This window comes from Nerophis ophidion, linkage group LG08 (assembly GCF_033978795.1).
Source record: "Nerophis ophidion isolate RoL-2023_Sa linkage group LG08, RoL_Noph_v1.0, whole genome shotgun sequence".
Classification (NCBI taxonomy): Eukaryota; Metazoa; Chordata; class Actinopteri; order Syngnathiformes; family Syngnathidae; genus Nerophis; species Nerophis ophidion.
Window position 1 is genome coordinate 52,792,211 of NC_084618.1, and position 14,604 is coordinate 52,806,814.

At 39.3% G+C, this 14,604-nt stretch overlaps 1 protein-coding gene across 6 annotated transcripts in view; it reads right to left on the reverse strand.

Annotated features, from left to right (window-relative positions):
- Window positions 1–2,688: 2,688 nt before the first annotated feature.
- Window positions 2,689–14,604, reverse strand: part of LOC133557928 (arf-GAP with dual PH domain-containing protein 1-like) — a 57,065-nt gene continuing 45,149 nt past the window's right edge. For 5 of the 6 annotated variants that reach the window (XM_061908901.1, XM_061908902.1, XM_061908900.1 and 2 more), the window contains 5 exons: window positions 12,822–12,905; window positions 12,246–12,308; window positions 10,932–11,003; window positions 10,625–10,853; window positions 7,500–9,142 (listed from right to left, as the gene is read on the reverse strand). In XM_061908901.1, the coding sequence (XP_061764885.1) occupies window positions 9,072–9,142; window positions 10,625–10,853; window positions 10,932–11,003; window positions 12,246–12,308; window positions 12,822–12,905 (519 nt within the window). In that variant the 3' untranslated portion in view covers window positions 7,500–9,071. Of the gene's footprint in view, window positions 3,786–7,499; window positions 9,143–10,624; window positions 10,854–10,931; window positions 11,004–12,245; window positions 12,309–12,821; window positions 12,906–14,604 lie in introns of those variants that run through there. The other variant, XM_061908903.1, reaches the window with a different exon arrangement.

Sequence of the window (14,604 nt, forward strand, 5' to 3'; positions counted from 1 at the left end):
AAATGTGATATCATCTCATACTGAAAAGTCAAAGTTACGGTGGTCATATAGATTTTTTTTTCTTAAAAAAAGATGATAAAAGGACTTTATTTGTAAAGTATTTAAAGACAAATATTTGGGCCAGCTTTGTGTTATAACTGACAGTGTATTCCATCCATCCATTTTCTACTGCTTATTCCCTTTGTGGTCGCTGTTGCCCATCTCAGCTACAATCGGGCGGAAGGCGGTGTACACCCTGGACAAGTCGCCACCTCATCGCAGGGCCAACACAGATAGACAGACAACATTCACACTCACATTCACATTCACACACTAGGGCCAATTTAGTGTTGCCAAACAACCTATCCCCAGGTGCATGTCTTTGGAAGTGGGAGGAAGCCGTAGTACCCGGAGGGAACCCACGCATTCACGGGGAGGACATGCAAACTCCACACAGAAAGATCCTGAGCCTGGGATTGAACCCAGTACTACTCAGGACCTTTATACTGTGAGGCAGACGCACTAACCCCTCTCCCACCGTGAAGCCTGACAGTGACAGTGTATTATTATTATTAATTATTGTTATCAAAATGTCAGCTTTTTCTTATCACATTACATTTTATTTAGCTTTTCTGTCATTTTTACTGTTGTTGTTTTTTTTACGTACTGTACGGGGTGGATGAGATGCGCCCTGAGTTCATTAAGGCTCTGGATGCTGTGGGGCTGTCTTGGTTGACAACACTCTGCAGCATCGCGTGGACATCGGGGGCGGTACCTCTGGATTGGCAGACCGGGGTGGTGGTTCTTCTCTTTAAGAAGGGGGACCGGAGGGTGTGTTCCAACTATCATGGGATCACACTCCTCAGCCTTCCCGGTAAGGTTTGTTCAGGTGTACTGGAGAGGAGGCTATGCCGGATAGTCGAACCTCGGTTTCAGGAGGAACAGTGGTTTTCGTCCTGGTCGTCAAACTGTGGACCAGCTCTATACTCTCTGCAGGGTTCTTGAGGGTGCATGGGAGTTTGCCCAACCAGTCTACATGTGCTTTGTGGACTTGGAGAAGGCATTCGACCGTATCCCTCGGGAAGTCCTGTGGGGAGTGCTCAGAGAGTATTGGGTATCGGACTGCCTTATTGTGGCGGTCCGCTCCCGGTACGATCAGTGTCAAACCTTGGTCCGCATTGCCGGCAGTAAATCGGACACATTTCCAGTGAGGATTGGACTCCGCCAAGGCTATCCTTTGTCACAGATTCTGTTCATAACTTTTATGGACAGAATTTCTAGGCGGAGTCAAGGCGTTGAGCGGTTTCAGGTTTGGTGGCCACGTGATTATGTTTCTGCTTTTTGCAGATGATGTAGTCCTGATGGCGTTATCTGGCCGGGATCTTCAGCTCTCACTGGATCGGTTCGCAGCTGAGTGTGAAGCGACCGCAATGAGAATCAGCACCTCTAAGTCGGAGTCCATGGTTCTCTCCCGGAAAATGGTGGAGTGCCATCTCCGGGTTGGGGAGGAGACCCTGCCCCAAGTGGAGGAGTTCAAGTACCTAGGAGTCTTGTTCAGGAGTGAGGGAAGAGTGGATCGTGAGATCGTCAGGCGGATAGGTGCGGCGTCTTCAGTAATGCGGACGTTGTACCGATCCGTTGTGGTGAAGAAGGAGCTGAGCCTGAAGGCAACGCTCTTAATTTACCGGTCGATCCACGTTCCCATCCTCACCTATAGTCATGAGCTTTGAGTCATGACCGAAAGGATAAGATCACAGGTAAAAGCGGCCAAAATGAGTTTCCTCCGCCGTGTGGCGGGGCTCTCCCTTAGAGATAGGGTGAGAAGCTCTGCCATCCGGGAGGAACTCAAAGTAAAGCCGCTGCTCCTCCACATCGAGAGGAGCCAGAGGAGGTGGCTCGGGCATCTGGTCAGGATGCCACCCGAACGTCTCCCAAGGGAGGTGTTTAGGGCACGTCCAACTGGTAGAAGGCCACGGGGAAGACCCAGGACACGTTGGGAAGACTATGTCTCCGGCTGGCCTGGGAACGCCTCGGGATCCCCCGGGAAGAGCTAGATGAAATGGCTGGGGAGAAGGAAGGCTGGGCTTTCCTGCTTAGGCTGCTGCCCCCGCGACCCGACCTCGGATAAGCGGAAGAAGATGGATGGATGGATGGATACATGTGTAATGAATAATAATTTAAAACACAAAGCTGACACCAAGTCATATCTTTAAACATATCTGTTTGTTTTTAGAATTTTTTTTTTTTTTGATGTTGACGAAATAAATCACAGGGAAATCAGTTGAAAAATGAGCAAGTTGTAATTTATTTTCCATACACGTGCGTTGCCCTCAAGGTGGTTGCGAAACAGGCATGTTGCTAGAATGTTTGCTACTGCACTAATAAACTAGTTTTCTAGTGTACCCACAGGCCTATGATATCCTGATGTTTTTATCTTCTCATTCGTGTAGCTGTTTTAAGCAAAATCCATCAACTTGACAAAAGCACACTTCTCCTAAACATTATAGCCTCAGCAATTACTAAACTAAGATAATTCAAATATAGAGAGTGCACACAGAAAACACAACAAATAAAAAATAAACTGTATTGGCTTTTTATAGTCAAACAAACAATGAGGAATGATCAATAACTTAAAAAAAAAAAATCAAAACAATTAACCCTCAGAAAATGACAGTCCGATTACATCACAATTTTTTGGGAGCAGCGATATTTTTTTTTTTTTTTTTTTTTTACTATGACAGCAACAGTTTAACAAAACAGATAAAGAAGGCAATAACTGTCATATATACAGTATACTTGAGGAACTGTCTGAATACACATATCAATATCAGCCACCTGCAGCTGGATTAAGAGCAAATGATCACTGAAGGTTGGTGTCCTCTTAATGCATAATTGTGGTCCACAGTACTATCTGTAATTCAAAATACACAGAGGGAGGCAAGGCTCTGTCAACTAATCGTAAACAATGACTAATGATAACATAATACCAACATTTGTTCATTGAACTGTTATAAATGTATTTTCTTGATTTGAAAATTGCATTTGCACTTCCGCCTATCAAATACATACAGGGCAGGATGAGGCAGTGCATGCCAAGCCTACTCTCTGATTGCGCAATCCTTCATAAAGTGGGGTTGTATGGCAGGTGTTCTGTCGGTCAGCATTTGGCCAATACGATGTCAGCTGACGTATTATACAGTACAGTACACATTGCCTTTCTATAGCCATTAATGAAAGTGTTCCATCATTATGCTTGCTAATTGGACAACAAACTGCAGGGAAATGTCACACGTCGAGGCGCACGCCGTGACATGAGCGTGCACATAAGTTGGGAGATGGCTTGTCGTTTCTTGTTATTAGAAATAATTAAAAAACTATTTAAATAAATAAATACAAACTTTAAGGAGTCAGTGGCTCACCAGTCATGACCCTGACTCACTGAACGTCACAGACGCACACATATACAAACACACACACTGTAAATTCAATAAATTAACATTGCATTGTGGTGAATCAACCATTATGATGATCGCATTATAAAATAATGTGGCTGTCATCATCATGGCCACAGAAGTGATGACATCATCCACACCTTAGAGCCCCCAGTCCCTCATAATGGATTCGCTACAAACTCTTATTCTTCAGCATCTATTTTCATTGTGGTCAACGAAAAACACCTTCTCTCAACCATTCACACCAAACGAAGATCCGCGGTCACACTTGGGGGCTCCGAAGGAGACCGAGCCACTCCAGCTGAGTCGTGCTTTCCCTAAGGCTTCAGGGTTTGTGTTTAAAATGAGCCTCCACTGCCAAAAAAAGATAAGAAACCATGTAGTAGTCAGCACATGATATCTGTTGCACAAATCAACATGTTTAAGAAGAAATAGGATCATCCGATACGACTTCTTCATTATTACTATTCATTCCCAGCAGACATGGAAACAACGTTGAAAACTAGTTGAATTAGGTCCTGATGTTGAGCAACTCAAACGTAACGTTGAAACATGCTTTTTTGACGACGTTTGATCAATGTCAGGTTGTGACGTTGATTTGACCATTGAAATTTGGTCATTTCCTAACCAACTACGTTCATCCAACGTTGAACACCAACGTCGTCTCAGTTTACAAATACATTTATTTTGCAATGTTGTTTCAAAGTCAGTTTTAAAGGACATGTATGTGTAATCAACGTTGTATCAATGTCTTGTGCCTGCTGGGTTTACACCATGTGTTAACACAGGGGGAGGGAACCTATGGCTCTAGAGCCGGATGTGGCTCTTTTGATGACGATAACTAATGAGTAATGCCGCTGGTAATCACAATGTTAAAAATAACGTTCAAAATGTAAAAAATTGTCATGCATTTTAATCCATCCATCTGTTTCCTACCGCACCGGTTCAAGAAATTCAAGATTCAAGATTGTTTATCGTCATATGCACAGTTAAACAGACGGTTTGCCGTACAATGAAAATCTTACTTTGTTTTACAATGTTACAATGTTGTTAAAAAGAATTAGAGACTTATTATATTCTAAAAATTATGGTTTTACTTAAAAAAATGGACGCATTTAGTTGTATTCAGTGTTAAAAAATATGATATGGCTCTCACGGAAATACATTTTCAAATATTTGGCTTTCATGGCTCTCTCAGCCAAAAAGCTTCCCGACCCGTGTTAACATGTTGATGCTTGCGATACATATGTTTGTCTACATTTTGTCATTAAATGTGGGGAGAAGACACTAGAGATTGTGTTGCAATAGTGATGATCAATAAAGCAACAGTTAAAAAATACAAAATAATAAAATTGTCTTGATGTTCTGATCAGAGTGTTAAGCTATCAGTTCCGTGAGTAAGATTGGTCGATACCAGTATTGATACCGATTACATTTAACAACTGCACATTTTTCTATGTATTTATGTTAAATGCTATTGACAGTTAAACAATATCAACACAACATTTAAACAAATTCTTTATTCTCTTTTTCAAAACAAAGTCAATAGTACACGGTAACCAAACAAAAATCTGCTACTTATTTAAAACATGTGGTTTTACCCTCAAAGTCCTCTTGTGTCCAGGAAATGAATCCCTTAGTTTGTAGACATTAACAAAAATTAAACAAAATGATTTTGAGAAAATAGAAATATTGTCCTAATCCGGTGGTTCTTAACCTTGTTGGAGGTACCGAACCCCACCAGTTTCATATGCGCATTCACCGAATCCTTCTTTAGTGAAAGTGTTTTTTGTTTTTTTTCAAATTCAAGACAAAGTTAGATGTTTTTGGTAACACTTTAGAATGGGGAACACATTATAAGTAACAAAGACCTATTTTTGAGTTATTTGGACAGTAGTGGAACATATTCTAAGTAATAAAGACTTATTTTAGAGTTATTTGGTTAGGGTTAGTGTCAGGGCTAGAGGGTTAGGGTTATAATAAGGCCATGCCGAATAAGGCATTAATAAGTACCGTATTTCCTTGAATCGCCGCCGGACATATAGTATGCGCCTGCCTTGAATTACTGCCGGGTCAAACTCCCTTCGCAAAATAATTAGCACATGCTTAGTATTACCGCCTGGTCAAACTCGTGACGTCACGAGTGACACTTCCCCTGTCATCATTTTCAAAATGGAGGAGGCTGATTTCAATACCGATAATTTGAAATCGCATGAAGGGAAGAAAATTAAGAGCTATTCAGTAGGATTTAAGGTCCAAGCTTACATCACACTCAAATTTTTACTGCATGCCTTTGGTAAGTGCTGGAGTGAGAAGAGGTTTTAAAATAATTAGCGCATGCTTACTTTTACCGCATACCCTCAGTAAGCGCAGGAGTGAGAAGATGTTTTAAATGAATTAGTGCCCCGGCGGCAATTCAAGGAAATACGGTACTTAATAATGACTAGTTAAGAGCCAATATGTTACTAATTTGCATGTTATTAAGCAACTAATTAATGGTGAATATGTTCCCCATACTAAAGTGTTACCATGTTTTTTCTACTGGTGCACAAAATGAACCATGCATTAACATCACCTTGTTCAAACAACAAAACCCAAAACAGTGCATAAATTCACAACAAATTACACACCTGCAAATCAGTCAGCTGTTGCCGTATCCGTAATACGCCGACAGGGAGAAGTTTGTATTTACACGGTGAGTCGGGTGTGTTTGACCTCTGCCGAACCCCTGAGGCTGACTCACCGAACCCCTAAGGTTTGATCGAACCCAGATTAAGAACCACTGTCCTAATCACTCCAGTATCGATCATAAACTGATATTACAGTTGGTATTGAGACCAACAATCTATGCATCGATCCTCCTTCCTCTTATATGTTGTGTACTGACTGTGACAATGCTGACACACAAACAGTTGCTTTTATATTGTCCTCTCTCTTCACTCTTATTATCCTACTTTCTAATTTCCTGTTAGTAACTGCTTACTTTCTGCTGTAACGTGGTTCCATCTACATTTCTTAAATGTTACTGAACACTTATTTCTTGCTGTTTCTTGCTGTCTCCTAGCTTGCTCACCATGTGTAACATGTTAAACCTCATCTTTCAGTGATAATGGTAGTAGATATTGATACTTATCTTAAGAAACATATTAGAACTGTATGGCATCAGCGTGTTGGTCTTGAACTGGGTAAGAAGCTACTTAACCAACAGGAAGCAATAAGTGAAGGGATGCAGATGACACGACTGCAATTTGTTCAGGAGAGAACACGCAGAAGCTACTAAATAAATAATAACAGAAGAAACTAAAAAGATTCTTTGACAAAAACAGACTATCTTTAAATCTCAGCAAAACTAAAATAAAGATAGTTGAAACCGTAGAAGGGAAAGTCAAACAAATACAAATAGATATTGAAAAGGTAAACCACTATGTTGGGTATAATAATAGATGATAGAATGAACTGGAAACCTCATGTAAAAATATACTACATAAAGTAGCGGGAAACGTCATCAATGGATGAAGCAAAACATGTTCTAGACCAAAAATCACTTTATATTCTCTACTGCTCGCTAGTGTTGACATATAAGTGTTGAGTTATTGTGTAGAAATATGGGAAAACAACTACAAATGTGCACTTCATTCACTAACCGTGATGCAAAAAAGATCAATTAGAATAATACATAATGTTGGATATAGAGAACATACAAACTCTTTATTTATTAAAGCACAAATATTGAACTTTAGGATTCGGTGCATTTGCAAACAGCTAAAATTATTTACAAAGCAAACTATAACCTGCTACCCAAGAATGTAAAACAATTATTCTCAACAAAAGAGGAGAAATATAAACTTAGCAAATCTAATTTAAAACAATTGTATGCAAATACAACACTTAACACATTTAGCATGTCAGTGTTGGAATTAAATTATAGAATGGATTAAGGAAAGAAATCAAACGAAGCACCAATGTGATCCAGTTTAAGAAACTCGTCAAACTACAAGTGTTCACAAAGTACAAAGAAGAACAATTAGGATTAATATATTGAATCTTTAAAAAAAGAAAGACAATGATTATTTATGTATTTAATATTTGTTTACTTACTTATGATATATTTAGTTATTTATTATTTATTTGTTCACTGTTCTGTTTCAAACAGAGAACAAAGAATGGGATAAAACTGCTATGGTATGAAAAGGTGTAGTATTAAATAAGCTCTCCTTCTTCCTACTCCTTTTCGGACATACTGTAATGAAACAACTGGAAATATGTGATGCATAACACTGTATTGTATGCATGTTCAAAATAAACTGACCTGTACTTAATATACTAAGAAATCCGGTTTATTTGCTGTCATGGAGGTGATGATTATTAATTTAGGGGAGCTGCTCCACATTGAAATACATAATTATGGTGTCAGCAAAAGGGAATCAGCGTAGGTGATTGGTATGTAAAGTAATTTATCGGCAATGGTGTTCCCATACTTTTTCACGAAAAATAGTCCGATACGGGTCATTGGCCCATCAATCAGCACATCTCCAGAAAATGGGAATTACATTTAAAATTGTGTTAGCAAAAGAAAAATTAATGTTACTTAATAGTGTGACAGTTATTAAATTACCACATACCAACTTAGGTCAGTATTTAACTTAATTGCCACCACCCCAATTATATGGTAAAACTTTATTAGTCACTTAGTTCTGAAATACCCAAATAACAGCGGCACAAAAAAAACCCTTCATGAATAAAAGCGGATAATGATAATATAATAAAAAGTATGTTATTTATTACTTTGCATTGTAAGAGAATACTGCACAGATATTATGTACAAGTAACATTAAACATACATCAGAATAATTTAGAGCATGGAAACGTAGTGAGTGTTACTGTGTTACAGGAACTATATCACATGATTATACTCGCAGTAAGAGTGAGCATGTTGACAGCGTGGCGCAGTGGGAAGGTGGCTGTGCGCAACCCGAGGGTCCCTGGTTCAATCCCCACCTAGTACCAACCTTGTCACGTCCATTGTGTCCTGAGCAAGACACGTCACCCTTGCTCTTGATGGGTGCTGGTTAGCGCCTTGCATGGCAGCTCCCTCCATCGGTGTGTGAATATGTGTGTGAATGGGTAAATGTGGAAGTAGTATCAAAGCGCTTTGAGGACCTTGAAGGTAGAAAAGCGCTATACAAGTACAACCCATTTATACGAATAGTATCGTTACAAATGGTAGTACCAGTAAAGGCTCAACACACTTTTCAGGGCATTTTTCAATGTTTATATTTTTCCAAGTATCCATGATTTGTTTTGTCCATATTATATTATCGTTAATTTCTTCTTTTTTTTTGGTTTGTTTTATTGTTTACAAAGTCAGAAAATAAATCCTGGACACAGGAGGGCTTTGGGGGCAAACAAAACAAAATATTTTAATGAAAAGCAATACTAGTGTTTACTTATTTTGCAGCACTGACTATGTATTAAAAGGGAATCATTGTATTTAGTTGATATTGTTAGATTGTCTTATACCGTTTTATAAATTGTTAAATTGTGTACAAATTTGTTTATTACACACACATATCTGCGCATAGTCGATCCATCCATTTTGTACCGCTTGTCCCTTTCGGGTTCACGGGGGGTTGCTGGAGCCTATCTCAGCTGCGTTTCGGGCGGAAGGCAGGGTACATCCTGGACAAGTCGCCACCTCATCACAGGGCTATCTGCGCATAGTAATTATCAAAAAATGTAAGTCAATGGGCTTCAAAACATTGTTCAAGCAAAAGTATCTGTAACAGTATCGGCACAAATAGCTCTGTATCTACCTGGTATCTGAGTGCTACCAACTGGGCTTATGGAAAAATAGATTTTCAATAATTTTGGTAGGGACATGACACACGTTAACAAGAACTTATCACAATTTGGTGAGAAGACAACAATTTAGCTTTACTTTCAACCTTTTGTTACAGTCCACTTGCGTTCGGTATAAGGGACAAAGGGGTGTACATTAAAGGGGAACATTATCACCAGACCTATGTAAGCGTCAATATATACCTTGATGTTGCAGAAAAAAGACCATATGTTTTTTTTAACCGATTTCCAAACTCTAAAAGGGTGAATTTGGCAATTTAAACACCTTTCAATTGTTTGCCTGTCGGAGCAATGACCTTTCACCCGTGACGTCACATTGTGAAGCAACCCGTCATTTTCTCAAACACATTACACACACCAAGTCAAATCAGCTCTGTTATTTTCCGTTTTTTCGACTGTTTTCCCGTACCTTGGAGACATCATGCCTCGTCGGTGTGTTGTCGGAGGGTGTACCAACACGAACAGAGACGGATTCAAGTTGCAACAGTGGCCAAAAGATGCGAAAGTCCCTCGTTTGTTCTGCACACTGTACCGACGACAGCTATGCTACGAAAGAGATGGCAAGAATGTGTGGATATCCTGCGAAACTCAAAGCAGATGCATTTCCAACGATAAAGTCAACGAAATCACAAAGGTGAGTTTTGTTGATGTTATTGACTTATGTGGAGTGCAAATCAGACATAATTGGTCACCGCATGACTACAAGCTAATCGATGCCAACATGCTATTTAGGCTAGCTGTATGTACATATTGTATCATAATGCTTCATTTGTAGCTATATTTGCATCCAGCCTTTCCTTCCACCCACATTTAATGCCAAACAAACACATACCAATCGTTGGTTAGAAGGCGATCACCAAATTTGTCCGCGCTTCCTCCCGTGCCACTGTCTGTCTTGATATGGCTCAGAAGTTTCTGTTTCTTCTTTAATTTAGCTTTCGCTATCTGCCTCCACACTCCAACCATCCGTTTCAATACATGCGTAATCTGTTGAATCGCTTACAGCACTGAAATCCGAGTCTGAATCCAAGCTACTATGATATACCTTTCTGCGCTATCCGCCATGTTTGTTTCTGGTGGCTTCATGCAGTGACGTCACAGGACAATAGACGGGTGGATATAGCGATGGTGTAAATCAGGCACTTTGAAGACGTTTTTCGGGATATTGCGTGATGGGTAAAATTTGGACAAAAACTTCAAAAAATAAAATAAGCCACTGGGAACTGATTTTTATTGGTTTTAACCATTCAGAAATTAAGATAATGTTCCCCTTTAAGAAGATAGAGCTGCAGTTAGTTGGACATGACTGATTGGTATAGTTTGACACTCTGTACCTGCGTATTCCTGCGGCCTCATCGGGCGATTGATGACCCTCTGAAAGGCTGCGATCCAGTCTCGTTGCTCAGCCTCAGTCTCGCAGGCAAACAGGAATTTCCTGTCAGGCGTGACGATGGTGATGCCATGGTTCCAGTGGTAACCTTGAATGGTCGGCGGCAGGCCAGGCAGGACGGTGTAACTGTTCTCCTTACTGCCGATGAATACTTCGCCGCGGGCGTAGGCGTCCTGGCAGACAGGAATGAGGAAAGGACACAATGAACACTAGGCAGCACAATAATAAGATGGGGAGAGGATCTTGGGTACCAGCGGGTCTTTGAAATACATCAGTCTTCTGTCGTCCATTGTGAACCACCTCTTCTTGAAACCCTCTGTGTGCTGCACCAGCATGGGAAAGAAATTCAATTTAAGAAGGTTAATTTCTAATGAGACGGTATACATTATTTCAATGCCCGCTGTTGCATGTAGGTAGGTCTTTGGGGAAATGATGTCTGAAACATGTTAATAACTTATAAGTGTAGAGGCAGCAACACAACAATCTGAGTATGTTATCTTGAGTGCCAACAAGCGTTTATTTCAAATGCGAAACCCCTTACAGAAAGAAAATCTGGGAGGACATCCTGAGCTTATACAGTATGTGATGATACTTGCCCAATGAAATAGAGAAAAATGGCTGACATACTGTACACATGTATCCAGTTATTATCTAAAAAAAATAGACATTTAAATAGGTGGTTTTGCAGCACTCCATCCATCCATCCATTTTGTACCGCTTATTCCCTTTCGGGGTCGCGGGGGGCGCTGGCGCCTATCTCAGCTACAATCGGGCGGAAGGCGGGGTACACCCTGGACAAGTCGCCACCTAATCGCAGGGCCAACACAGATAGACAGACAACACTCACACTCACATTCACACTCTAGGGCCAATTTAGTGTTGCCAATCAACCTATCCCCAGGTGCATGTCTTTGGAGGTGGGAGGAAGCCGGAGTACCCGGAGGGAACCCACGCATTCACGGGGAGAACATGCAAACTCCACACAGAAAGATCCCGAGCCTGGATTTGAACCCAGGACTGCAGGACCTTCGTATTGTGAGGCAGACGCACTAACCCCTCTTCCACCGTGAAGCCCTCAATATTTAAAAATACAGAACATACTGTAACATGTTTTCCAATGTCCTCTATGATGGACACAACTTCTACTTGCATCTGACAAATTTCACATCTTTTGTATTGTCCAATGTTAAGATAACTGATAAAAGCTGCCTTGTTCCTCTAATCAAAACAGTAGAAACGATGACGAATGAAAGAATATGTCAGTTGTAAAGTAATGTTCCTCAATGCAACTTCTTGTTGTAAACCCATCCATCCATTTTGTACCGCTTATGCCCTTTGGGATCGCGGGGGGCGCTGGTGCCTATCTCAGCTACAATCGGGCGGAAGGCGGGGTACACCCTGGAAAAGTCGTCACCTCATCGCGGTGTTGTAAACCTTTTATTGGAATTTAGGGCAAATTTGGGGTTTGGGAACCCTCACTGCTATAGCTTGATCAACTTAGAGTGAGTAGCTCACCAAGGTTATACAGTAAAAAAACGACAATGGTAACTAAATACTATACACACCTTTGGACCTGTTTTCTCCATGAAACCTTCCCTCATGAAGTTTCGGGTCAATTTGGGCACCAGCTAAAAATCACAAAAAAAAAAATAAATAAAAGCATGAATTAAAAATCAAAAATGCCCTTTTGTTAAAACAAAGAGCAATTATTTTAATAAATAATTAAAAGGGCATCTTTTAAAAGTTTGAAATTCTTGGAGGGTGAGTAAGAGGTCAAATGTACACTTAAACATAAAAAGTAGAGCAGTGGTTCTCAAACGTTTTTCACCAAGTACCACCACAGAAAAAACTTCGCTCTCCATGTACCACTATAATGACCAACTTTAAAATACAGTAGCGTAACAGGCCTAAGTATTAATAAAAAACAAGGCAGAGGTTTTATTTCATCAGTATAAGTAATATTTTTGGCCACTGTAACGTTACACACAGCTTGAAAGGTAACACTGTGTTTGAATATAGGAAAATAAAACACTGTAATTTAGCCAAGTGATTCTTTGGTATACCGTCAGAGGAAGCTTGCGTACCACAGTTTCAGAATGACTGAAGTAGAGCATAAGGTTAATTTAGTCCTGCATCCTAACCTCTTCATCACTCGCTCCAGGGTAAGCCACTTGTAGATAGTGGAACCTGGCCGCTCGGATTGCATTGAACCAGTCTACCATTTCCTATAAAAAAACAAAAAAGGCATGTAAAGATGAACATGTTTCATTTAATATGTTTAAGCTTCAAAATATATTTTGCATGATCAATGAGGATGCTGCAGCGAAGTCGATACCTCGAAAGCAGGTTCAATGAAGTCAATGAACTGAATGTGTCACTACTTGGGTTTTATGGCCGCAATAGATGTAATGATGTCATGATTCTCACTAGCTCTATTGTTAGCTGACTTTGATTATTGTTTATTTAAGGAGATAGAATGCAAAGAAAAGTAATACATGTTCTTGTCTCTCATTAGAGTTGTGAATGATAGGCAAAATTAGAAAAAAAGATCTGTTTTACTTTAATTGGGGCTGTTGTATCCAGGCCCCAACAGTGGAGCATGGTGTTCTTGGAATGCAACTCAGTATTCTTCTTCCTCCAAACACGACGAGTTGACTTTATACCAAAAAGTTCTATTTTGGTTTCATCTGACCACATGACATTCTCCCAATTCTCTGCTGTATCGTCCATGTATCCTTTTTGGTATAAACTCAACTCGTCGTGTTTGGAGGAAGAAGAATACTGAGTTGCATCCCAGGAACACCAAACCTACTGTGAAGCATGGGGGTGGAAACATCATGCTTTGAGGCTGTTTTTCTGCTAAGGGGACAGGATGATTGATCCGTGTTAAGGAAAGAATGAATGGGGCCATGTATCGTGAGATTTTGAGCCAAAACCTCCTTCCATCAGTGAAAGCTTTGAATGTTTGACCAAATACTTATTTTCCACCATAATTTAAAAATAAATTCTTTAAAATTCCTACAATGAGAATTCCTGGATTTTTTTTCACATTCTGTCTCTCACAGTTGTAGTGTACCTATGATGAAAATTACAGACCTCTGTCATTTTAAGTGGGAGAACTTGCACAATGACTAAATACTTTTTTGCCCCACTGTATATACATGTATATATATATATATACATAATCATATAATGTGTATATATATACATATATACATATATATATATATATATATATATATATATATATATATATATATATATATATATATATATACATAATCATATAATATGTATATATATATATATATATATATATATATATATATATATATATGTATATATATATGTATATATATATATATATATGTAGGTGTGGGAAAAAATCACAAGACTACTTCATCTCTACAGATCTGTTTCATGAGGGGTTCCCTCAATCATCAGAAATCTCCTGATGATTGAGGGAACCCCTCATGAAACAGATCTGTAGAGATGAAGTAGTCTTGTGATTTTTTCCCACACCTACATATTGCGCTCTACCACGGTATCGAGCACTATTCTCTGGATAATCCAATCAAGACATATATATATATATATATATATATATATATATATATATATATATATATATATATATATATATATATATATGCCAACATTAATATATTGTGTGAATATATATATATATAGACATATATATATATATTCACACAATATATTAATGTTGGCATTTACCCCACATTGGATAAATGTGGGGTAAAAGGAGGCAGCAAACAAGTGGAACAAAGGTAAATAACATCGAATTTGGGTATTTGGGTATTAGTTTCAACCCGAGTGCACAGAATGCTATTGCTATAGCTGATGTGTTCATGTTGTCGGCGTGAGATAAACTCTGACATTTATTATTTATATATTGTTATTTAC